The sequence below is a fragment of the Monodon monoceros genome, unplaced genomic scaffold, assembly GCF_005190385.1.
Source record: "Monodon monoceros isolate NGI ecotype Baffin Bay Population unplaced genomic scaffold, NGI_Narwhal_1 Super_Scaffold_17, whole genome shotgun sequence".
Lineage (NCBI taxonomy): Eukaryota > Metazoa > Chordata > Mammalia > Artiodactyla > Monodontidae > Monodon > Monodon monoceros.
This window is the reverse complement of record NW_021703773.1, coordinates 4,654,675-4,681,224: the sequence shown is the minus strand read 5'-3', so window position 1 is coordinate 4,681,224 and position 26,550 is coordinate 4,654,675. Positions and strand designations below refer to the sequence as shown.

General features: G+C 34.7%; 1 protein-coding gene across 1 annotated transcript in view; it reads left to right on the top strand.

Moving 5' to 3' along the window:
* LOC114897703 (disintegrin and metalloproteinase domain-containing protein 32-like) overlaps positions 1–26,550 on the top strand; it is a 174,416-nt gene that overhangs the window by 130,875 nt on the left and 16,991 nt on the right. The window contains exons 18-20 of the mRNA XM_029226723.1: positions 14,883–14,982; positions 16,111–16,164; positions 23,655–23,687. Of these exons, the coding sequence (XP_029082556.1) occupies positions 14,883–14,982; positions 16,111–16,164; positions 23,655–23,687 (187 nt within the window). The remainder of the gene's footprint in view (positions 1–14,882; positions 14,983–16,110; positions 16,165–23,654; positions 23,688–26,550) is intronic.

Genomic DNA, 26,550 nt, shown 5'->3' with positions numbered 1-26,550 from the left:
TGGAAGGTTATTAATTATTGATTCAATTTATTTAATAAATATAGGCTATTCATATCGTTTATTTTTGTGTGAATTCTGTCATATTTTGTCTTTCAAGGACTTGGTTTATTTCATCAGTGTTATCAAATTTGTTGGCATAGAATTTTTGATATTATCCCTTTATTATCTTTTTAATGTCCATGGGATCTGTAGTGATGTCCCCTCTTTCATGTCTGATATTAGTAATTTGTGTCTTCTTTTTTCTTAACCCAGTTAGAATCTTCTCCATTTTATTGATCTTTTCAGAGAATCCACATTTGGTTTTGTTGATTTTCTGTATTGATTTTCTATTTTCAATTTCATTGATTTCTGCTCTGTTAATTATTTTTTCTTTTCATATTGATATTAATTTACTGTTCATTTTCTAGTTTCATAAGGTAGAAGTTTATATGATTGATTTTAGATCTTTCTTGTTTTCTTATGTATGCATTCAATGCTAGAAATTTTCCTTTAAGGACCTCTTTTGCTGCATCACATAGATTTGATAAACTGTATATCCTCTTTCATTTAATTCAACATATTTTAAAACTTCTCTTGATATTTCTTCTTTGACTCATGTGTTATGTAGAAGTGTGTTGTTTAATTTTCAAGTATTGGGGAAGTTTCCAGCTATTTTGCTAGTGCTGATTTCTAGTTTAAAGGCATTGTGATCTGAGAGCAGACATTGTATGATTTCTCGTCTTTTAAATATTGGTAAGGTGTGTTTTATGGCCCAGAATGTGGTCTATCTGGGTTCCATGTGAGGAGAGAAGAATGTATATTCTCCTGTTGTTAAATGAAGTAGGGAGTAGATGTCAGTTATATCCAGTTGATGGTGTTGTGGATTTCAACTGTGTCCTTACTGATTTTCTTCTTCCAGCTGGATCTGTCCATTCCTGACAGTGGGGTGTTGAAGCCTCCAACTATTACAGTAGATTCATCTGTTTCTCCTTGTAGTTTTATTGGTTTTTGCCTCATGTAGTTTGGGGCTCTTTTGTTAGGCTGCCCCTCAGGGTGAAGCTTCAAGAAAAGCAAATAAGCCTGTTCGATAGAAAGGCCTGTGGTATATTTCAGTCTTCTGTCTTGATGCTATGCCCTGGGGGTGGTTGCCAGCTCAAAACTGTCTTTCTGTTTATTACAGCCCCCTGGGAGTCATGAATGCAAGTCCCACTGGCCTCCAGAGCCAGGAGATCAAGGGGTATCCCCTAAGCGGGAATTTCAGAATCCTGGGTGCTACGTGCTTGCACAAGCTCCTTCCTGGGAGATCCCAGTGACCTGTAAAGAGGCAGGGATAGAGCACAAAGTAGGTGTCCACTGGCCTCTGTCTTTGGAGAGTATTTCAGTAGGCCCCTAGATGTGTTAAATTATATGCCTGCTCCTTAGGCCAGAGCTTTAAGATAAGCAAATATGCCTCTTTACTGAGCATTTCAGCCTGCTGCCTCTGAAGTAGGCCCTGGAGAATACTGAGGTGAGTCTGCACAATCCCTTTAAGAACTGTTTCTTACTTCACTATACCTTTGTAATTTTCTTTTTGTGTACATGTGCTGCCAGTTTTTCTGGTTTTGGTATCAGGGTGATGTTCGCTTTGTAAAATGAGTTAGGAAGCATTCCCTCCTCTTCAGTTTTTTGGAAGAGTTTGAGAAGGATGGGTTTTAAATCTTCTTTGAATGTTTGATAGAAATCACTTGTGGAGCCATATGGTCCTGGATTTTTGTCTTGGGGAGTTTTTTGATTACTGTTTCAATTTCTGTACTAGTGATCGGCCTTGCAGATTTTCAGTTTTTTCATAAATCTTTCAGTCTTGAAAGATTGCATGATTCTAATATGTCCATTTATTTTATTTTTATTTTAATTTATTTTTTAACATCTTTATTGGAGTATAATTGCTTTACAATGGTGTGTTAGTTTCTGCTGTATCACAAAGTGAATCAGCTATATGTATACATATATCTCCATCTCCCTTCCCTCTTGCATCTCCCCACCACCCTCCCTATCCCACCCCTCTAGGTGGGAACAAAGTACCAAGCTGATCTCTCTGTGCTATGCGGCTGCTTCCCACTAGCTATCTGTTTTACATTTGGTAGTGTATATATATCCATGCCACTCTCTCATTTCGTCCCAGCTTACCCTTCCCATCCCCGTGTCCTCAAGTCCATTCTCTACATCTGTGTCTTTACTCCTGTCCTTCCCCTAGGTTCTTCAGAACCTTTTTTTTATTTTTAGATTCCATATATATGTGTTAGCATACGGTATTTGTTTTTCTCTTTCTGACTTACTTCACTCTGTATGACTGACTCTAGGTCCATCCACCTCACTACAAATAACTCAATTTCATTTCTTTTTATGGCTGGGTAATATTCCATTGTATATATGTCCCACATCTTCTTTATCCATCCATCTCTCAGTGGACACTTAGGTTGCTTCCATGTCCTGACTGCTGTAAATAGTGCTGCAATGAATGTTGTGGTGTTTTTTGAATTATGGTTTTCTCAGGGTATATGCTCAGTAGTGGGATTGCTGGGTCATATGGTAGTTCTATTTTTAATTTTTTTTTTTTTTACATCTTTATTGGAGTATAATTGCTTTACAATGGTGTGCTAGTTTCTGCGTTATAACAAAGTGAATCAATTATACATATACATATGTTCCCATCTCTCTTCCCTCTTGTGTCTCCCTCCCTCCCACCCTCCCTATCCCACCCCTCTAGGTGGTCACAAAGCACCGAGCTGATCTCCCTGTGCTATGTGGCTGCTTACCACTATCTATTTTACGTTTGGTAGTGTATATATGTCCATGCCACTCTCTCGCTTTGTCACAGCTTACCCTTCCCCCTGCCCATATCCTCAAGTCCATTCTCTAGTAGGTCTGTGTCTTTCTCCCTGTCTTACCCCTAGGTTCTTCATGACATTTTTTTTTTCTTAAATTCCATATATATGTGTTAGCATACGGTATTTGTCTTTCTCTTTCTGACTTACTTCACTCTGTATGACAGACTCTAGGTCCATCCACCTCATTACAAATAGCTCAATTTCATTTCTCTTTATGGCTGAGTAATATTCCATTGTATATATGTGCCACATCTTCTTTATCCATTCATCCGATGATGGACACTTAGGTTGTTTCCATCTCCTGGCTGTTGTAAATAGAGCTGCAATGAACATTTTGGGACATGACTCTTTTTGAATTATGGTTTTCTCAGGGTATATGCCCAGCAGTGGGATTGCTGGGTCATATGGTAATTCTATTTGTAGTTTTTTAAGGAACCTCCATACTGTTCTCCATAGTGGCTGTACCAATTCACATTCCCACCAACAGTGCAAGAGTGTTCCCTTTTCTCCACACCCTCTCCAGCATTTATTGTTTCTAGATTTTTTGATGATGACCATTCTGACTGGTGTGAGTTGATATCTCATTATAGTTTTGATTTGCATTTCTCTAATGATTAATGATGTTGAGCATTCTTTCATGTGTTTGTTGGCATTCTGTATATCTTCTTTGGAGAAATGTCTATTTAGGTCTTCTGCCCATTTTTGGATTGGGTTGTTTGTTTTTTAGTTATTGAGCTGCATGAGCTGCTTGTAAATTTTGGAGATTAATCCTTTGTCAGTTACTTCATTTGCAAATATTTTCTCCCATTCTGAGGGTTGTATTTAAGTTTTGTTTATGGTTTCCTTTGCTGTGCAAAAGCTTTTAAGTTTCATTAGGTCCCATTTGTTTACTTTTGTTTTTATTTCCATTTCTCTGGGAGGTGGGTCAAAAAGGATCTTGCTGTGATTTATGTCACAGAGTGTTCTGCCTATGTTTTCCTCTAAGAGTTTGATAGTTTCTGGCCTTACATTTAGGTCTTTAATCCATTTTGAGCTTATTTTTGTGTATGGTGTTAGGGAGTGATCTAATCTCATACTTTTACATGTACCTGTCCAGTTTTCCCAGCACCACTTATTGAAGAGGCTGTCCTTTCTCCACTGTACATTCCTGCCTCCTTTATCAAAGATAAGGTGACCATATGTGCGTGGGTTTATCTCTGGGCTTTCTATCCTGTTCCATTGATCTTTCTGTTTTTGTGCCAGTACCAGACTGTCTTGATTACTGTAGCTTTGTAGTATAGTCTGAAGTCAAGGAGCCTGATTCCTCCAGCTCCGTTTTTCATTCTCAAGATTGCTTTGGCTATTCGGGGTCTTTTGTGTTTCCATACAAATTGTGAAATTTTTTGTCCTAGTTCTGTGAAAAATGCCAGTGGTAGTTTGATAGGGATTGCGTTGAATCTGTAGATTGCTTTGGGTAGTAGAGTCATTTTCACATTGTTGATTCTTCCAATCCAAGAACATGGTATATCTCTCCATCTATTTGTATCATCTTTAATTTCTTTCATCAGTATCTTATAATTTTCTGCATACAGGTCTTTTGTCTCCTTAGGTAGGTTTATTCATAGATATTTTATTCTTTTTGTTGCAGTGGTGAATGGGAGTGGTTTCTTGATTTTACGTTCAGATTTTTCATCATTAGTGTATAGGAATGCCAGAGATTTCTGTGCATTACTTTTGTATCCTGCTACTTTACCAAATTCATTGATTAGCTCTAGTAGTTTTCTGGTAGCATCTTTAGGATTCTCTTTGTATAGTATCATGTCATCTGCAAACAGTGACAGCTTTACTTTTTCTTTTCCAATTTGGATTCCTTTTATTTCCTTTTCTTCTCTGATTGCTGTGGCTAAAACTTCCAAAACTATGTTGAATAAGAGTGGTGAGAGTGGGCAACCTTGTCTTGTTCCTGATCTTAGTGGAAATGCTTTCAGTTTTTCACCATTGAGGATGATGTTGGCTGTGGGTTTGTCATATATGGCCTTTATTATGTTGAGGAAAGTTCCCTCTATGCCTACTTTCTGCAGGGTTTTTATCATAAATGGGTGTTGAATTTTGTCGAAAGCTTTCTCTGCATCTATTGAGATGATCATATGGTTTTTCTCCTTCAATTTGTTAATATGGTGTATCACGTTGATTGATTTGCATATATTGAAGAATCCTTGCATTCCTGGAATAAACCCCACTTGATCATGGTGTATGATCCTTTTAATGTGCTGTTGGATTCTGTTTGCTAGTATTTTGTTGAGGATTTTTGCATCTATGTTCATCAGTGATATTGGCCTATAGTTTTCTTTCTTTGTGACATCCTTGTCTGGTTTTGATATGAGGGTGATGGTGGCCTTGTAGAATGAGTTTGGGAGTGTTCCTCCCTCTGCTATATTTTGGAAGAGTTTGAGAAGGATAGGTGTTAGCTCTTCCCTAAACGTTTGATAGAATTTGCCTGTGAAACCATCTGGTCCTGGGCTTTTGTTTATTGGAAGATTTTTAATCACAGTTTCAATTTCAGTGCTTGTGATTGGTCTGTTCATATTTTCTGTTTCTTCCTGATTCAGTCTTGGCAGGTTGTGCATTTCTAAGAATTTGTCCATTTCTTCCAGATTGTCCATTTTATTGACATAGAGTTGCTTGTAGTAATCTCTCATGATCTTTTGTATTTCTGCAGTGTCAGTTGTTACTTCTCCTTTTTCATTTCTAATTCTATTGATTTGAGTCTTCTCCCTTTTTTTTTTATGAGTCTGGCTAATGGTTTATCAATTTTGTTTATCTTCTCAAAGAACCAGCTTTTAGTTTTATTGATCTTTGCTATCGTTTCCTTCATTTCTTTTTCATTTATTTCTGATCTGATTTTTATGATTTCTTTCCTTCTGCTAACTTTGGGGTATTTTTGTTCTTCTTTCTCTAATTGCTTTAGGTGCAAGGTTAGGTTGTTTATTTGAGATGTTTCCTGTTTCTTAAGGTAGGATTGTATTGCTATAAACTTCCCTCTTAGAACTGCTTTTGCTGCATCCCATAGGTTTTGGGTCGTCATGTCTCCATTGTCATTTGTTTCTAGGTATTTTTTTATTTTCTCTTTGATTTATTCAGTGATCACTTCGTTATTAAGTAGTGTATTGTTTAGCCTCCATGTGTTTGTATTTTTTACAGATTTTTTTCTTGTAACTGATATCTAGTCTCATAGCATTGTGGTCGGAAAAGATACTTGATACAATTTCAGTTTTCTTAAATTTACCAAGGCTTGATTTGTGACCCAAGATATGATCTATCCTGGAGAATGTTCCATGAGCACTTGAGAAAAATGTGTATTCTGTTGTTTTTGGATGGAATGTCCTATAAATATCAATTAAGTCCATCTAGTTTAATGTATCATTTAAAGCTTGTGTTTCCTTATTTTTTTTCATTTTGGATGATCTGTCCATTGGTGAAAGTGGGGTGTTAAAGTCCCCTACTATGAATGTGTTACTGTCGATTTCCCCTTTTATGGCTGTTAGTATTTGCTGTATGTATTGAGGTGCTCGTAAGTTGGGTGCATAAATATTTACAATTGTTATATCTTCTTCTTGGATCGATCCCTTGATCATTATGTAGTGTCCTTCTTTGTCTCTTCTAATAGTCTTTATTTTAAAGTCTATTTTGTCTGATTTGAGAATTGCTACTCCAGCTTTCTTTTGGTTTCCATTTGCATGGAATATCTTTTTCCATCCTCTTACTTTCAGTCTGTATGTGTCCCTACGTATGAAGTGGGTCTCTTGTAGACAGCATGTGTATGGGTCTTGTTTTTGTATCCATTAAGCCAGTGTATGTCTTTTGGTTGGAGCATTTAATCCATTTACATTTAAGGTAATTATCGATATGTATGTTCCTATTCCCATTTTCTTAATTGTTTTGGGTTCGTTATTATAGGTCTTTTCCTTCTCTTGTGTTTCTTGCCTTGAGAAGTTCCTGTAGCATTTGTTGTAAAGCTGGTTTGGTGGTGCTGAACTCTCTCAGGTTTTGCTTGTCTGTAAAGGTTTTAATTTCTCCATCAAATCTGAATGAGATCCTTGCTGGGTAGAGTAATCTTGGTTGCAGGTTTTTCTCCTTCATCACTTTAAATATGTCCTGCCAGTCCCTTCTGGCTTGCAGAGTTTCTGCTGAAAGATCAGCTGTTAACCTTATGGGGATTCCCTTGTGTGTTATTTGTTGTTTTTCCCTTGCTGCTTTTAATATGTTTTCTTTGTACTTAATTTTTGACAGTTTGATTAATATGTGTCTTGGCATATTTCTCCTTGGATTTATCCTTTATGGGACTCTCTGTGCTTCCTGGACTTGATTAACTATTTCCTTTCCCATATTAGGGAAGTTTTCAACTATAATCTCTTCAAATATTTTCTCAGTCCCTTTCTTTTTCTCTTCTTCTTCTGGAACCCCTATAATTCGAATGTTGGTGCATTTAATGTTGTCCCAGACATCTCTGAGACTGTCCTCAGTTCCTTTCATTCTTTTTTCTTTATTCTGCTCTGCAGTAGTTATTTCCACTATTTTATCTTCCAGGTCACTTATCCGTTCTTCTGCCTCAGTTATTCTGCTATTGATCCCATCTAGAATATTTTTAATTTCATTTATTGTGTTGTTCACCATTGCTTGTTTCATCTTTAGTTCTTCTAGGTCCTTGTTAAATGTTTCTTGCATTTTCTCTATTCTATTTCCAAGATTTTGGATCATCTTTACTATCATTATGCTGAATTCTTTTGCAGGTAGACTGCCTATTTCCTCTTCATTTGTTAGGTCTGGTGGGTTTTTATCTTGCTTCTTCATCTGCTGTGTGTTTTTCTGTCTTCTCATTTTGCTTATCTTACTCTGTTTGGGGTCTCCTTTTTGCAGGCTGCAGGTTTGTAGTTCCCGTTGTTTCTGGTGTCTGTCCCCAGTGGCTAAAGTTGGTTCAGTGGGTTGTGTAGGCTTCCTGGTGGAGGGGACTAGTGCCTGTGTTCTGGTGGATGAGGCTGGATCTTGTATTTCTGGTGGCACCTGTATTTCTGTGGGAAGATTACCAGGAGTGTGACTGCTTGGTTGAAGGGTATATATGTTTAAAATTCTAATATAAATCTATTAAAGCCATATTTCTTTCCCAAAATGCCCACTTTTAAATTTACTTGCAATGTAAACAAATACCTCCTCTACTTCATCTCTCTCCCTTACCCCCAATCTTCTTGAGCTTGAGATCTAGAAATATTCCTTTGAACACTCTGGGCATGTCAAATAAAACTTATCTGGAGCATAAATTTGTCAAACAGGGCAATTGTTGACCTGCTAACAATCTAAGTTCTCACTCCTTCAAATTCATGGACATTGCTTATTCTTTTCTTCCCCATAAAATAAGTAGTACTTACTCATCACTGAGGACTTTGAAAATTTAGAAATCTAAAGTAGAAAGCAAGGAATTAACCATATTTTTTTTACAATACAGAGTTAACTCTTCTCCTGCAAGCTTTTTTTCTTTGTCAATATATGTACATGTGTACATATGTATAAATTAATTTATTCATTCATTCATCAAATGTGTTTGTTTGTGTAAGTATGCAAATTTATCCATTGAGTCACTGATTCAACAAAGCAGACATGGTAATATATATAAAGGGAAATAGCTTGCTTTTTTAATCCCACGCATTTCTCTCTTAAGAACTTTTCCATGCTTTAAATATTGCCTAAAAATCGTTATAAGAAACAATATTATTTACAATTGGCCCTCCATATCCATGGATGTGGAACCTGCAGATATGGAGGGCCAACTGTGAGAGTCTGATCCTGCAGTTTATATAAAGAACTTTGATATCTACAGGGGTCCTGGAACCAATCCCCATTGGATACTGAGAGATGACTGTAACTTTTTTATTTTAACCATTCTGTTATGTTAAATGTCATATGATATTTGATTCTTCAGTATTATCAAAATTTGCTTTGATGAACAAACTTGTACATAAATATTTGTAAGCATTCTTGCTATTTCTATAGGATAGATTCCCAAAACTAGAATTATAGAGTATAAGGGGGTAATCCTCTTTAAGATATTAACCTACAATTTTTAAATGCTTTCCAATAAGTTTTATAAATTTATTCTATGGGAATAGGCATATGAGAATGCCTCTTTCATTTCTTCCTCTCAAGTCTAAGTACTATTTTATTTTTGATATTTGCCACCTTGATACCCAAGAGAAAGTTCTTCACTATGGTTTTAATTGTCTCCTCTGACTGTTAGTGAGATTGAACACATATTCATATGTTTAATAACCATGTGTTGATCAGTAAGTTATCTATTCCTGCCTTTTGCCCATTGGTGTCTAAGATGTGGTTCCATGTATATTATTCATTTGTCAAATATGTATAATGGCTGTTTTATTTTCTTTACCTATCTATTCTCATACCAGTATAATATTTTTTTACATTTATAGCTATTGGTAAAAATCAAATATTTATATTGATATGGCAGATTTTCTAATTATCCCATTTTTGGATTATTTATTCAAGTCTTTGTTATTTTCAGGATAGTTTTATGTTTTCTTCGCATGATGTTGCATATTCCTTGTTAAAATTATTTATACGTATCACATAGTTTTGTTACTGGTGTGATTAGGGATCTTTCCTCATTACATTTACTGTGTAAGAAAGTTAATGATATTTGCATATTCATTTCTATTCAGGCAACTTACTAAACTATAGAAAATTTTTGAGGTTTTTGGTAGACAGTCATCTCTTGAAAATAACAGTAAAATTACCCATTTATTTCTAGTGGCTGTACTTTCAGTTCTTTCTATTGCTTTATTATATTGACTGGATCTTAAAGGAAAATTGAAAATAATAGTGGTTATTTCCTATAGGTACCTTCTAAGTCAACCTTGCCCTCTGATGCAATGTGTCTCAGATTCTTCTTGAGTTATCCAGCCCTATTTATGTAATCAATCACTCTGAGAAGCTCTGGTACTTTTGAAAAGGGGATGATATTCAAGGCCGTAATTAGATCTCTAGGGGTACACACTGTATTTTTTTCACATGAGGAGAGACACAGTGGAGAAACAGTGAGGCTACTATCTGCTGTTTTTAAAAGAATTACCCTTTTCTCAGAAGTTCATGGATTTTTTGGAGTATGGAAGAATACATGGATCTTTAATCACAGTTTTGCCATAAACAAGTAGAAAGCTGGAAAGAAATGTATGAAACAACAGTTTTCAGATATTAGACAATAGGCAGCATAGGGCTTTATTCCTTGAGAGAAGGGAAACAAAAGGGATGTGATTTCCCTGGCTCTCCTCCTATTGTCAGGTTTTGGACTGCAGCGCCTTGGGTGGGATCTGGACTGAGCGCAGGCTCAGTAGCTTGAGGAGAAGGAGACTGGCATTATGAGAGATTAAAGTGGTTGGAATCTGTGAGGCAGTGTTCCAGGGAAGAAGCATTGATATGCAGGAAGAGGTTCAGAAATTTGCATAGAGGTCCTTATGGGTCTATTGATGAAGATCAAACCACACAAGACCAGGGAAAGAATGACAGAACTGTTAAGCTGAACAATTATCAATGTTTACAGAAGGCTGGGAGTTAATTTGAGTTACAATCAGTCAGAGTGAAGAGGTGATTTTGAAAACCTGGGACAATCACTAGAGATCCCAGAAGAGTCATGCTTTACTAGTAGCACTAAATTAGCCTTAGGGAAAAGGATATTCTAAATCTGCCCTATCAAAGTTTAAAAACAAGCCTTGATCAAGCTGTTCTGCAAGTAACTTAACTGCCTGCCAGCACCAATGTGGCAATCTTTAAAGGAAAACAACACATTCTACAATATGATATTCACAGTATCCATCATAGCATTTTAGAAAGTAACAAACATACGAAGAAGGAGAATTATGTGACCCATACCAGGAGAAAAATTTAGTCAATAGAAATAGACCTGGAAGTGTTAAAAATGATGTAATTAGTTGACAGGGATTTTAAAAAGCTATTACAAATATTCTCATGGATTTAAAATAAAACATTAACATGGTAAGAAGAGAACTGGGAGATATAAAAAAGCACATGGAATTTATAGAAATAGGAAAACACCATAACTGAAATGAAAAATTCTTTGGATGGTATTAACAGCACAACTGACACAGCAGAAGAAAATGTCAGTGAACTTAAAGATAAGGCAATAGAAACTATTCAAACTGAAACAAAAAACGTAAAAAAGACTGAAAAAAAAATGAATCAGTGACCCATTAGATGCTGTCAAATGGTTCAGCATATGTGTAATTAGCGTTGCAGAAGAAGAGAAAGAGGGGAGGCTAGAAAAAATTTTAAGGAATTTTCAAAATTTGATAAAGCATGAACTCAAAGTTCCAGGAAGTTCAATAAATCTCAAGCCAGAAAAACACAGATACATACCAAGACACCTTGTAATCAAATTACTGAAATCAACAATAAAAGTAGTTTTTGTTTTTAGGCTGAAGAACAACTTTTATTTATTAAGAATGAATAATGATATATAATAATGAAAATAAAAATCAAGAACTAATAATGTATCAAGAAGAAGTATTATTACTGACTGATACACATAACTGAAAAGCCCAAGCATGGCTAGATTCCAAGACTCAGATGATGCTGTCAGGATTCTGCCTCCCTCCATCCCTCGATTTGGCTCCCTTCCCTCTAGGATTCACTTTCATGCAGACTCTCCACACATGTGGTAATACAAGTGGCATTCAGCAGCTCTAAGTTTAAATCCTACCAGCAGTAACTCTGAGACAAATAGCTTCTCTTTCTAAAGGGTTCCAATACATTGACTAATTGGCCTGATCCGGTTCATGCACCAACCTCTGGGCATGGAAAGTGTGATGCATGGAAGCTGGGCAGGGTCACATCCCACAGTACCACTCTGCCGATTTATAAAGGATTCATTTCCCCCAAGAAAATTTCAGATACTTTTGCCAGCTGAATAGTGTAGATTCTGGGAAGAAAAAAATAGCAGATGTGTTCATTACTATTATCTTAAGACCATAACCACTTAACCATATTTCTCAGATAAAGAGGTTTACTGAAATAGCTATGTGTGTGATGGTTAAACTATTACATTGAAAAGGGACATTGAGTGATTAAGTCTACACCAATGTATTCATGAAGGTAGTCTCAAATGCCCACGAACAATATTGAACACAAGAACAAATGCTCAACTTTAGCTTGTCACAATAATAAATGACAATAAAAAATATACAAAGGACCAAGGACAGAGATTTGAGGCCTAAAATCCATATCTATACTGTGATTTCTGCTCAACCAAGGTTGATTGAAACAGGTAGCTTCCAATTAATAAAAGAGGTGGTTGCTTTAGTCATAGAAAGATAAATTATTAGTGTTCAGTCAATCCTATTCATTCTGAAACAAACATGAAAGCAAAATATGTTCTTTTGTCCCCATTTTTTCCCCTAACAATTTCAAAGCTACAGAAACACTGAAGACTATTACAATGAACATCCACATACCCTTCACTTAGATTTACCAGTGATTAACTTTTTGCTGTACTTGCTTTCCCTAATAAAGGGAATATTTTAAATGTAGTCGGAGGAGAAAGATACATTGCATCTGGAGGAACAACGATAAGAATGACTCCAGGCTTCTTATCAGAAAATATGTAAGACAAAAAAAATTAAATGACGTCATTTAAGTGTGAGAAAAAACCTGTCATTTAGTGTTCTATATCCAATGAAAATATTTCAAAAATTAAGGATATAAAAGAATTTTTTCAGATATAAACATCTGAGAGAATTTGTTGCCAGAAGATATGCACTAAAGGAAATATTAAACTATGTTCAGATGGAAGGAAAATAATGTCATATGGAAATGTGGATCTACACAAAGCAATGAAGAGTGCTGGAAATGAAAAAGATGTGGATAAATATAAAATAGTGTATTTCATTTAAACTTTTAAGAAGACAATTGACTTTTTAAAGTAAACACAATAATAATGTATTCTGGCATTTATAGCATATTTAGGCAAAGTTGTCTGTTGTTTCTATTGCTGTGATTTTCATTTGCATTTCTCTTATGATTAATGGTGTTGAGCATCTGTTCATATTCTTGGTGGCCATTTGTATATCATCTTTGGAGAAATATCTACTCAAGTCCTTTGCCCATTTTAAAGTTAGGTTATTTGATTTTTTTGTTGACTTGTAGGATTTCGTTGTATATTCTGGATATTAACCCTTTATCAAATATATGGTTTGCAAGTTTTCTGTTCTATAGGTTGCCTTTTCACTCTGTTGATTGTTTCCTTTGATGCACAAACGTTTTTAAGTTCGTTGTATAGCCATTTGTCTATTTTATTTTTGTTGCTTGTGCTTTTAGTGTCATATCCAAGATATCATTGTGAAGTCCAATGTTACGAAGCTTTCCCCCTATGTTTTCTTCTTGGCGTTTTATAGTCTTAGGTCTTACATTTAGGTATTTAATCCATTTTGAGTTAATCTTCATATATGGTGTGAGATAAGGGTCCAACTTCATTCTTTTGCATTGGGTATCTAGTTTTCCGAGCACCATTTGCTGAAGTGATTCTCCTTTCCCCACTGAGTGGTCTTGGCACCCTTGTCAAAGCTCCTTTGACTATATCAGTAATATGTTTACCAATAACAGTAACTGAATAGATAAATGGAGATATGGGAAAACTCTTTTTTATAGTATAAACAATATAGAAGGAATAATGGAGTTAAATAATTATCAATGGATGCTAAAACTAGTGGGTGAAAGTTTTACGAGGACCCAGATACTTTCATAATCTCACAAGTATCTCCTCACAAATTGCTTATTAATTACAAATGGAGGCATGGTAACTTACAGTGGAAAAAACTTGGAAGACAGCACCTTAACCAAGTGATCCAAAAGTAACGACACAATATTATGACAAAGTGACAACATGGTGTCTCCTGAGAAGGACGAAATATTTCTGTGAGGTATTTCACAGCAGACATATACATACACACACAACAACATGAAGGTGATGTGATAGAGCTAAGGCAATGGATACCCCAAACAGAATACTTTTTTCCTGTACATTTAAGCCATGAAATAAAGAAATTAGATTCATGTTCTTAAATTGAGATCTTAGAAATTGAGAGATGTTTTATATTATTTTGAGAAGTAGCATAGCATAGTGGTCAAGGGCAGAGACTCTGAAACCAGATAGCTTCAGTTTAAATCCTGTCTCCATCACTTACTAGCCATGTGACCTTTGGCAAGTTAAATATTTATGCCTCAGTTTATTCATCTGTAAAGTAGGAATAATAATAGTCCCAACCTTATAGGGCTATTGTGAGGATTTGATCAGTGAATCTATATAAGTGCTCAGAATAGAGACTCACACATAGTAAGCACCATAAAGTTGTTTGCTCTTATTAATTATTTAATTACAGAAATTAATTATCTGATGCCCTCTTGGAATACAAAAAAACCTTTGCTTAAAAATCAAACAAACAAAAGCTAACAAATTAAACAAACCTGATCCTGGTCAAGGGCAGTATTATGCTAGTAAATGTTTACCAACTAGCGTGAAGAAGGGTAAAATCCTCATTTGTAAGTACAAATACTTCAAACTACCCCATGATATCACTGAACTTGGAGATGGGAAGAGATGTTACACACTCAGCCCTGGGAGCTGATACTGGCTGGCTCTAACACACCACTGGAATGGTCTCATTTTCATTAGAATTTATGTAGGTGTTTCTGAAATTGCACTCTAAATTTTCTGGTGAACATTTGAAGGTGTTAAATTTTCCAGGTGCAAATATTGTGAGCCTCACTTTACAGCTGCTTTTTAGCGTGTGTGTGTGCATGTGTGCACTTTAGGCTAAAAATCCAAGCATTCAATTTGTAGAATTCTCTCTCTAAATAAATCAAATAAAACTACACTAGATGAAAATACAAAAGTAAGCTTGATGATCCATCTGATAATTTTACTTTCTATGAGAAAATATTTTTAAATGATCATTTGAATTAAAAAAATGATTCTAGGTGTGCACTTCTGAGATGACGTGCAACTGTTCTAGTGGCTACAGCCCTCCAGATTGCCAAGCGCGCTCCAGAATACCTTCCAGATTGCCTGGGGGACAGGGCAAGTATCTCTCTCTTGTATCCAGTTAATAAAATTCTCAAATTGCTTACCTTCGCAAAGACAAAGTTCGATTTTTGACACTTTGAAAGAAACCAGTATTTGTAATTAAAAGGTAAATAGGCTGCCTCAAGAAATAGACGCCAAATATGCTTTCTTAATCTTGCTTTTTGTCCTAATATTAATTTTGAATATGATTGAAGCAGAAGGTATCTTTTAAAATTTTTATTTACTTATGTCTGACTTTCTCCTTTAAACTGTCTTTCAACCTTTTCCCCCTTTTATGCCTGATCCTGTGGTCTCAGCTCTATACAAACAACACACCCTGTGTCCAGCACTGTTAATATGTATCTGTTATAGAAGAAATAAAGGAAATAGAAGATAAGCTTTTAGTCTGGCGTTTATAGTTTAAATGATAAAAATCTATTAATTGCTGCTAAAGAGATGACAGAAGGGGCTAAAACAATATTCTGTTTGTTCACCATGACTTTAGTTTTCGTCATTCATTCATTGATTTAGCAAATATTTATTGAACTCCTACTATATACCAGGTGCTCATCATATGGCACTAGGCATGTACAGTAAGCAAAACAAAGTCCCACTCCTCATGGAATTTAAAGAATACCCGGTGCTAACTAGCTGCAGAATTAGGATTAGGAATCAAGTCTCTATTTTTATGGCAGTGACGTTTTAGTAGCACTGCAGTGACTCCGCATGTAAAAACAGATCCCTAAATGTCAAAGAGCCAACAGTCTAATAAAGAAAAACAGGATATGCACAGATATAGTGGAATTCTGTGATAATGCACCTTGTAACAATGCAAGTTCGTTGGATAACCTTACAAGCAGATTATATATCACTGAAGTTTTGGGGTCCCACTTATAGTGGGATTTTGCTGTAGCTGCTGTATAATGTAGAATACATTGGAACTTTCTGGAACTTAGTTTCTGTTCTTTTAGAATGAGAGTTTATAGAGATAGTCTCAAGTATTATGATTCTATTATTATTTTTCCATGTTCCTTGAATAACAGTAAAAATTAAGAACATTGTAATTAGTTTGCTGTAACTTGAAAGTAAAAGTAGGCAGCTTAATTTTTTTACTCTGATTTTTTAATGTATTTTTATTTTTAGGTTTAATCAAGGAAAGAGGTTTTGAGAAGGCTGGGAAGAAGCAGTGGCTTTTGGGTATCTACATTGCTTTACCTGTTCTCGTCGTAGCAACCATAGTAGCTGTTTCATGGACGCCTTTGAAAAAGTGGTTCAGCAAGAAAGAGGAACCCCAAAGTAGCGAGTAAATTGAATTTGTGTTCTGAAGTTAAACTTTAGTACCATTTAAATCTAGTCACATATAAGGAAATATTATGAGCAGCCATAATACTTTACATTTTACAGGAATTTTGAATGCTACATCAGTATCTCATTTAATTATTTGAGATAGTTTTGAATATCCTTATTTTAAAGATGCAAAAATTTTGGAATGTGGTTTTAATGACTTGCCAATGTCATCACCTTGGTAATTGAGAGAGGAAGAACTAAAATGTATCCATATCTATTGCTTTCAAATGCCCAGTGATCTGTGTCACCTACAGGAGAAGTACCAGAAGTATTTATTTGTAATGCAGATTTATGAGCCATATCACAAACGAAATGTTTCAATTTGCATTGCTGCCTCATGTAAGAAATAATTTTAAAAATATTCTCTGGGAAAAGTCTTCAGAAAGCAAATTTATAATTTAGTATATAAAATATTTTTATTTAAAAATATAGTTCAAAAGCAAAGACAGAACAAGGTGACAAACAACCATTTGCCCACCACTGGAAATAAACATGAATATTTTGTTTCTCTTATGAAATAAACCGCCGTATATACAGCTGCAATCCCCATCTCCCTCTCTGTGGAGAACAACCTCTGCACTGAAAGCTGGTGTGTATCACATATTTTTACTACACGTGGCTACATCCCTGTGCCATATCTAGAATTATATATAATTTTAAATATTTATACTTTATACATATGTTTATCCTTCTAATTCTAAGTTTGTTTTTCCTTTTTCTTTTTTATGAGCAGTCTTCTCAGAGGTTTTTCTATTTTATTAGTAATTTAAAAATATAATTTGTCGTTCTGTTGAGATCCATATATTTCCTTGTGTTTATTATCCTTAACTTACAGTCTGTTCCTCTTTGCTACTCTCTTCACCTTTGCTATGTGTTTGTTAATTCTACCTTTGTGGAGTCTAATGCTTTGTTTATTAATTTTCAATATTTCTTATTTTCCTAATATGCTTTTAAAGTGAAAACTTTCTCCCTTATATATCATTTCATCTACATTCTCCAGTTTTTAAGATACAGCTGATATTCAGTTTAAAAAATTAGAAACTTCCAGCACGATTTCTTATTTAAATCATGAACAAACCATGGTCTTTAGTTTTCAGTTATATGATTTATTTTTGTTGCTGTAAAAGTTATTTTCCAATTTTATTACCTTATTGGGAGAGCTTTGTCTCTGATCTAGACTCTTAAATGTTGGAACCAGAAAGTCAGTTTTTTGTAAAAATATATGCTTGATACGCATGCTTCAATTAATGTGATACAGCATGTTTTTTTCTTTGTTTTTAGAACAAACTTTTAAATTGTGCTGTTTCAAGTCATCTTTATACTTACTGGGTTTTTTAATTTTTTCTCTATTTGATCATTCATTTTCTATGAGAGGCAAATAAGGTTTTCCAGTATGTCATGGCTTTCTCTTTGATTGTTGAGACTTCTGCTTTATATACTCTGAGGCAGTGGCTAAATGCATAATGTTCAACATAGTTATATATTCTTGGTGTATTTTCTTTATATCATTAATAATTGTATCTTAAATTCTATTCTCACTCTTACATTGCTATATATCAACTTGCTCTTTGAAATTTAGACTTACCTATTACATATTTTTCATCCCTTATTTTCAACCATTCTTTGATTTTAGTTGGTATATTATAAACAGCCTTTTATATGAAATGCAGTAGTGGAGTTTGTTACATTTATATGCTTAATATATGATGACATATATTCACATTGAAATTTACCATCTTATTTTCTTCCTACTTACTATCCTCTTTTTTTTTTTTTTTGGCATTTTTTCCTTTTCTCAAAATCCATTTTCTTGATTGTGCTTTTTCTTTTTCTTTTCTTTTTCTCGTCTACTATTTTGTACGTTTTTATATTCTGTTTTTATTGTTTTAATGATTTTTGTTAACTTTTAGCATTTGTAGCTAATGTTGTATAATGTCTTAATTTAATCATTGTATATAATCTTCTGAATAACACAAGGATCTTAGCCCTTTTACACTAACCTATGTTTTTCAATCTGTTTGTCATTTGGCTTTTCAGTTCCCTCCAAATAAGTTTTGTGTTATTGTGTTCTTATCATTATTATGTTTAGTTAATACTTATTAGGATTTCCTGATATATTTTCCAGAGTCTTTATGATTCCCTTTTTTTTTTTTTTTTTGCGGTATGCGGGCCTCCTGCTGTGGCCTCTTCCGTTGTGGAGCACAGGCTCCAGACGCGCAGGCCCGGGGGCCATGGCTCACGGGCCCAGCTGCTCCGCAGCATGTGGGATCCTCCCGGACCAGGGCACGAACCCACATCCCCTGCATCAGCAGGCAGACTCTCAACCACTGCGCCACCAGGGAAGCCCTATGGTTCCCTTTTTTTAAACTTAGTTTCGAAATAATTTAAGAAATATAAAAAGTTGCAAAAATAGCACAGAATTCCATTGTACTCATCACTTAGGTTTTCTCAATAATAACATCTTACATTAACATAGCACATTTTCACAGCCAGAGAATTGATATTGGTACAATATTATCAATTAAACTATAGACCTTATTCATATTCACCAGTGTTTACATACATACACTCATTTTTGAGTATGTGTGTGTATATATTATGAAATTTTGTCACATGGTTTGTGTACCAATGCCATAATTATCGCCATTCTTTTTGGAATCCTGCTTTTTTCATTCTAGGTTCAATCTTCTTGGAGAAGTACCTGCTTTGGTAGTTATTACAGTGATGGTCTATGTGTAACCATCTGTTTGCCTTATATGCCTGGAAATGGTTTTATTTCACTTTCACTCTTGAAATTCTATATGGGTATAGAATTTTAGGTGGACAGTTATTTCTGTCAGCCCTTTTATGATGCCATTGAATTCTGGCATTTACTGTTGTTGAGATGTCTGCTGTCAGATTAATTAATTCATTTTTACCTTTATACTTGCACTTTTTTTTCTAAGTTAGCTTCTCAAGTTTTTTTTGTCCAAGGTATTATGTTACTGAATTATTACTTGTTCTGATATGAGTTTGTTTTTATTTTTCCAGCTCTGAATTCACAATCATCTTCAATTATCATGTCTTTCTTCAGTTCTGGAAGATTCTCAGTCATTATCTCTTTAATGATTGACTCTTCCCCATTCTATCCCTTTTTATTTTTCTGAAATCCCTGTATTTTATGGTCTTCCATTCTAGCCTCCATGGTAGATGGTGATGGTTGTTGTCTTCCTCATCTTTATACTTCTCCTTTTGCTTCTTTTCTTTTGACACTAAGAATGAAGCTTTTAAAAGCTGAGATACAATTTACATGTAGTAAAATTAATCTCTTTGGTTTATGTAATTCTATGAGTTTAACAAATGCGTACACTTACTACAACCTCGATAAAACATAGAACAATTTCGTCACCTCAGAATTCCCTCTCACCCCACCTTCAGCTCCTGGCACTGACAGATGTCTTCTTTGCCTATAGTTTTGCCAATTCCAGAACTTTGTATAAATGGAATCGTTTACTGTAGTATGTAATCTTTTGAGTCTGTCTTCTTTCCCTTGGCATAATGCATTTGACATTCATCCATGATGTTATGTGTATCAATAGCTTGTTCTTTTTCTAATGTATAGTTCTATCGTGGTATAAGTGACACACAGTAAATTACATATATTTTAAGTGTATAATTTTGTATGTTTTGATAATTTGAAAAGTAACACTGATGAAACCATCATCATGATCAAGATTATGAAGATATCTGTCATGCCCCCAAATTTCCTCGTGCCCCTTTGTAAGCCCCACTCCTGCCTCTTCCACCTGCTCTATCCCCATACTGCTGCTGATCTGCTTCTTAGTTTGCATTTTCTAGAATTTTATATAAATGGAATCATACAGTATATACTCTTCTTTTTGTCTGATTTACTTCAGTCACCATGATTATTTTGCAATCCATCCATGTTCTTGTGTGATCATTTTTTTTTCCTTTTATTGCTGATAAGTATTCAGTTGTATGATTATACCATAATTTGTTCATCCATTCCATCTATTGATAGTTATTTGGATGCGTTCCAGTTTTTGGCTGTTATAAATAAAGCCATTATGAACATTTACATACAAATTTCTATGTGAACATATGTGTTCCTTTTCTTAGTTAATACCCAGGACTGGAACAACGGGGTAATATGGTAGGTATATGTTTCACTTCTAAAGAAAGAGCTAAACTGTTTTGCAAAGCAGTTCTTCTATCTTGTATTCCAACCACTAGTATGTGAGAGTTCTAGTTCCTCCACATTCTCACCAACACTTATATGGTCATATATTTTTTTAATTTTAGCAATTCCGACAGTGTGCAGTGGCATCTCATTATGGCTTTAATTTGCATTTCTCTAATGACTAATGATGCTGACAGTTGTTTCATGTGGTTATTTGTCAGATGTACATCTTCTTTGGAGAAGTGTGTATTCAAATATTTTACCCATTTTAAATTAATTAATTAAAATTACAATCCGGAGGTCTTTTATTTATTTATTTTTACACCTATTATGGCATGATTTCATAGGGAATGGGTTCCAGCTCACTGGTTCTCACAAAGTGTGCTTCTCTGGATGGAGCAGGCTGGTGCTTCAGTCAAACCCACGTTCCTTTCCCTTTGGCTTCCTTCTTTTTCTGATCATATTTCCTTCATTTCAAGGAGCTGTCTTGGTTCTTAGGGTGCTTAATATCCTCAATAAGTACATTAATTCTCTTGGCAAGAATCTTGCCCTTAATTCGTTTGTTTTCAACAATGCCAACAGCATACTGGGTAACATTGTAGACTCCCAGTTTGTGTAACATTTGTGGGACATTTCTTTTTTAAATAGTGCCAGTTCCCTTGCTGTCTACAATATCACTTTTTTGTAATTTCCCATGTATGTGACCAAAGGAACAACCCCATGTTTTCTAAAAGGTCTAGAGAATGTATAGCAGGTGCCTCTTCTCTTTTCTTTTGTGTTGGTCTTTTTGACAAATTACTGGAAAATGGCAGTTTCAACTGAAAGACCCAATTTTTTGATTGGGCTGTCTTTTTATTATTGAGTCAGTCAAAACTTTTTGATCATTTAAAAAATGGATTGTTTTCTTATTATTGTATTTTGAGTGTTCATTATAAATGCTGGATACAAGTGCTTTATTATATATATGATTTGCAAATATATTCTTCTAGTCTAAGGCTTTTCTTTTCACTCTTTTAAAGAGCAAAAGTTTAAAATTCTGATGAAATCCACTGTATCAATATCTTCTTTTATAGATCATGATTTTGATGTTGTATCTAGGAAATATTTGCCTAACCAAAATTCATGAAGATTTTCTCTCATGTTTTCTTTTAAAAGTTTTATAGTTTTAGGTTTTGCATTTAGGCTTATATCCAATTTGAACTAAGTTTTGTAGGGGTATGAATTGAGTGTTTTTCTTTTCCTGCATAAGAATATCCAGTTGTTCTAACACCATTGCTTTTAAGCTTCATTAAGTAGGATCAGAATGGTTAGCACTACAGAGGCAATACCCTTCCATGTAACTCTACCAAACTCACTGTGAATTATGAGATTTTTCAACTCAGATGGTGGGAACACAAACTATTCCTGTTCCTATATGAGTACAAGAGATTGCTTCCTTTATTAATTTCTAATAATTTTTCTCTGGCTCAGGGAGTTTCTTCACTTGCATTCAGTGATTGGTACTCTGCAGAACACTCAAAGAGGACCCTCCACAAATATCAGGAGTTCTCTGTGCACCTCCTTTCTTCTCTGGTATTCTGCCCTGAGAAGTAGCTGCCTTGGCATCCCCAGACCCTATTACCTCAATTCAGGGAGACTTCTGGCTTTGCCTGGGTTTCCCTTGCTGTGCTACAGGATGGCAACTCTCCTCAGGCAGTAACAAGGGGCAATCACAGGTCTCACCTTTATTCCTTTCTCTCATAGATCACTATCCTGCCTAATATTCAGTGTCTGAAAACCAGCATTTAATATATTTTGTCCAGATATTCATTTGTTTCAGGCAGGAGGGTAAATCCAGTCTGTTACTCCATCTTGACCGGAATTGGAAGTGTGTCTTTATGGTTTGTAACTGCACTTTCATAGCTCTCTCTCCATCTCACATTTCCTCAGATCACTCTCATTTCACCAATTCTTCCTTCTCTGTCCTGTTCTAGACTTATGGATTCTATTCTTGCAGAAATCTCTATGGAGATTCTAAATGTTCTCCAAGTTTTTTAATCATTTGTATTTCTTGGTGTGTGAACTCATTGTTTTGCTCTGGCTGTTGACATTATCTATTAGGGGTTTGTAATTGTACAAACTTCTTTTCTCTTCAGTGTCTTTTCCTTTCAGTGTCTGTGCTTTTCCCATGAGAATTCTGCATGCCCTGTGTTGAAGACATACACATGTGGGTGGTTTCATTTTTGCTTCTTTTAAAGCAAAAATATTTGGAGCAACTGCTATGCATGGTGTTCAGGAATTTGTAGGAGTGTGACTGGGGCCCTGAAAGCACATTTTTTGTAGGCTTGGGACTCTGCAGTGATGCATTTTCCCCCATCTATTCCTGTTGCATATCCCCCTTTCCCTGCTGCATTCCTAAGGCCACTGGTCAGAATTTTTACTATCCCTGTGTAATGGGTGGTATGGACATTCATGGCTCCCAGGTTAAATGGCTCCAGTTAAGGAGCTCACTTAGTTTCCTTGCATGCAAAGGCCTCATAACTTCTAAGGAATGGCTATTAAATCTCTAGTCCCAAAGTCATATCACTGGTTTAGACACCCCTGCAATCATTCACTTTTATCTCCTGTTTACCCTTTGAACTCTCAGTTTCTTCATTTTTTACTAGCACCAGGAGAATTCTTTTCTTGTTGTTAACCTCAGTTAACCTCTTGTTGTCTTATTTTTTTTCAGCACTCCTCTATGAGGAATGGAAAGGGGAATTGTCCCACCAGCTCATTCTGTCAGATTGTCTAGAAGTCAGTATGGGTTTTAACATAAAATGTAGCATTTCTTTATCAATGAATAAAAAATTAAAAGTTGGGTTATAAAGGTCAGAATCAGGAATTCAGGGTCAAACCTATATTCTGTGTTTAGAAGTGATAAGGGAAAAGAAAATTTGTGCCTTCTTGATAAATTCTTTAGTACAAGTTTGAAATGCACTCTTTGTGGATGAGGTAAATAAGAATGTTATTTATTTGCATCTTTGTTCAGTGACCTTGGACATTATTTTCTTTTTTGGTAGCTTACCTTGTAAAAGAGATAATACTGCTTATGAAATGGCCTGACTTTTATTTATGCAGTTGGCAAGCACTCTTAGGACTAACTTTGGACACTATTTTCCTTTTTTTTTTTAATATCCAGATCAGAAGGCAGCACTCACAGAAATGCTAGCAGGTAGGTAAATTGGAAGGCATCTTAAGATACATGTTGAAAATTAAGAATGAATAATTCACAATGTCTAGATACTGTTTGAACAGCTAAGTTTGGTAAAGTAATCCACTGAAAACCAGGCTACTAGTATATAGTAATTTAGTTTCTAGTAAATTAGTCTTTTATTCATTTAATAAATACTTATTGGAAGTCTACTCTGAGGAAACAAGGAATAAAATGGCTGACTCTAATAAAAGACAGGATATGTATAATTAGTAAAGAAAAAGGATGTATAGTGCCTGGAAATTACCCAACTTGGGTTATATTTATGTACTGCTTGGGTAAACAAACAAGCAAATGCTTGACATTTGATAGATTGTACATGACAGAACTCATGTATAAATTTCTATAATAATTTTGGGTTGATGAGAACTAATTACACTGACTTAGCTGTGCTTTTAATCATTAATAAATAGCATATTGTCCCCGTTAATATTTCTTAACCATAAATTCTGTCCTTACTGTTTTATAACTGCTATACCAACATTCTATTCTAGTACATTATCTAATGTAACTTTTCACCCCCTTACTTTCAACCTTTTATTTAATTTGGTCTCCTGAAAACAGCCTGCCAATGGAATTTTAAAATATGTAACCTCAAGAGTTTCTCAGTAGTTGAATTGAATATGTTTATATACTTATATGTTTGCTGATATGTTTAGACTAAATTCTACCATTTTGTTTTGTTTTTTTCTATTTATCATGCTTTTTCAGTATTTTCTCTTTCTACTTTCATGTATTCCATCATATTGATTGTGCTTTCATTGTTTTTTCTTTCCTTCTATCAATTTGGTCATTATATGTTCTAGTTATATTCTTTAATTCTTTAATTATTATATTATGATTTATTAAATTATTAAAATTAAATGTAGATAAAGTTACAATTTTAGATATAAAAGTACTTATAACCTTCTTCTAACAATTTATGGATCTTAGACCATTAAACCTTATACTCTTTTCTTCACTCTTCCATAGCATTATCATTTGGCTTTCAGTTACTCCTGAATTTTAACCTGATACAAATAAGTCATCATTATCATTATTATATTTAATCAAAACATACTAGGATTTCATTATATATTTGTAACTTATTTACTCACTATTCTTTTTTGAATTTAATTCCATTTTTTTAATGTTCAACCTCCCTTTTGGTGAAGTACCTCTCTTAGAATTTCCATCAGTGAGTCTGTGTGTAGTAAACTATTTATCTTATCCACCTAAAATTATCTTTATTTTCACTCTTGAGTATGAGTTTATGTAGTATGGACTTCTATGCTGAGAGTTATTTTGCCTTCGCTATTTGAAGATATGTCAGTGTAGTGTGGCATTTACTATTGTTGATGATAAATCTTCTGTTAGTGTGTTGATTCATTTATTCCTTTACGATTAATAGGAGTTTTACCTAGTCATTGCATTCTTATTGCTGCATAACAAATTACCACACACTCAGTGACTTAAACAACATTCATTTACTATGAGCAAGTTCTGTAAGTCAGAAATCCAGGTGGATTTGGCTGGGTTGTCACAAGTCTGACCTGAAGGCCTGAAGGCCAGGCTGGGATCATAGCTCATTTGGGTTGTAAGAAAAATCCAATTTCTTGCAGCTGTAGGTCTGAGGTATCTCTTTCCTTGTTGCCTGTCTGCTTGGAGCCCCTCCGTCTCCCAGAGGACACCTGCATTGCTACTTATGTACCTCCCTTCACCTTTAAAGAAACAAGAGTAATATAAGTATTCCTAAGGCTTTGACTCTCTCTTAATTTCTTTCCTCTACCAGCAGGAGAAAACTCTACTTGTAAAGAGCTGACCTGATTGGGTCAGGCGCACCAAAATAATCTCTGTATTTTAAGGCCAACAGATTTGGAGCTTTAATTACATTTGCAAAATCTTTTCAGAGCAGTACTTTGAAAAGTGTTTGAATAACCAAGGAATGGGAATCTTAGAATTCTGCCTAACATAGCCATTGTTAGAATTCTGCCTAACATAGCCTGTACATGTATTCCTTGTCCTTAGAGTTGTTATTTTGTTATAATGTATTCTGGTAGAGATTTTTTTTTAAGTCATGAGCTGGACCCAGTATTTTCTTTCAGTGTGAAGACTCATACCTTTCTTCAATTTTGGAAAAGTTCTAGACAATTTTTTTCTTCAGATACTGACTCTCCCCCATTCTAAATTTTCTGTGTCTAAATTGTTCCATGTTTCTTAACTGGACTTTTATGTATATTTTATATTCTGTTTAGTGTTCTAGGTGATTTCCCTAAATTCAAAATCAACAATTTTTTTTTCAATTCTGTCATGTGTTTTTTTATTGAGGTATAGTTGATTTATAAAATTATATGTTTCAGGTATACAACATAGTGATTAATAATTTTTATAAGGATTATGCTACATTTATTGTTATTATAAAATATTGGCAATATTCCCTGTGCTGCACAATATACCCATGTAGCTTATATATTTTATACATAGTAGTTGATACCTCTTAATTGCCTATCCCTCTCTTGTCCCTTGCCCTCTTGCTATCTCCACTGGTAACCACTAGTTTGTTCTCTATATATGTGACTCTACTTTTGTTATATTCACTAGTTCATTTCACTTTTTATATTACACAGGTAAGTGATAACATGCAGTATTTGTCTTTCCCTGACTTATTTCATTAAGCATAATACCTTCCAAGTCCATCCATATTGTTGCAAATGGCAAAATTTCTTTCTTTTTAATAGATGAGTAATATTCTATTGTGTGTAAATATACCACATCCTCTTTATCCATTCATCTGTTGATGAACACAACTTTGCTTCCATATCTTGGCTATTGTAAATAATGCTGC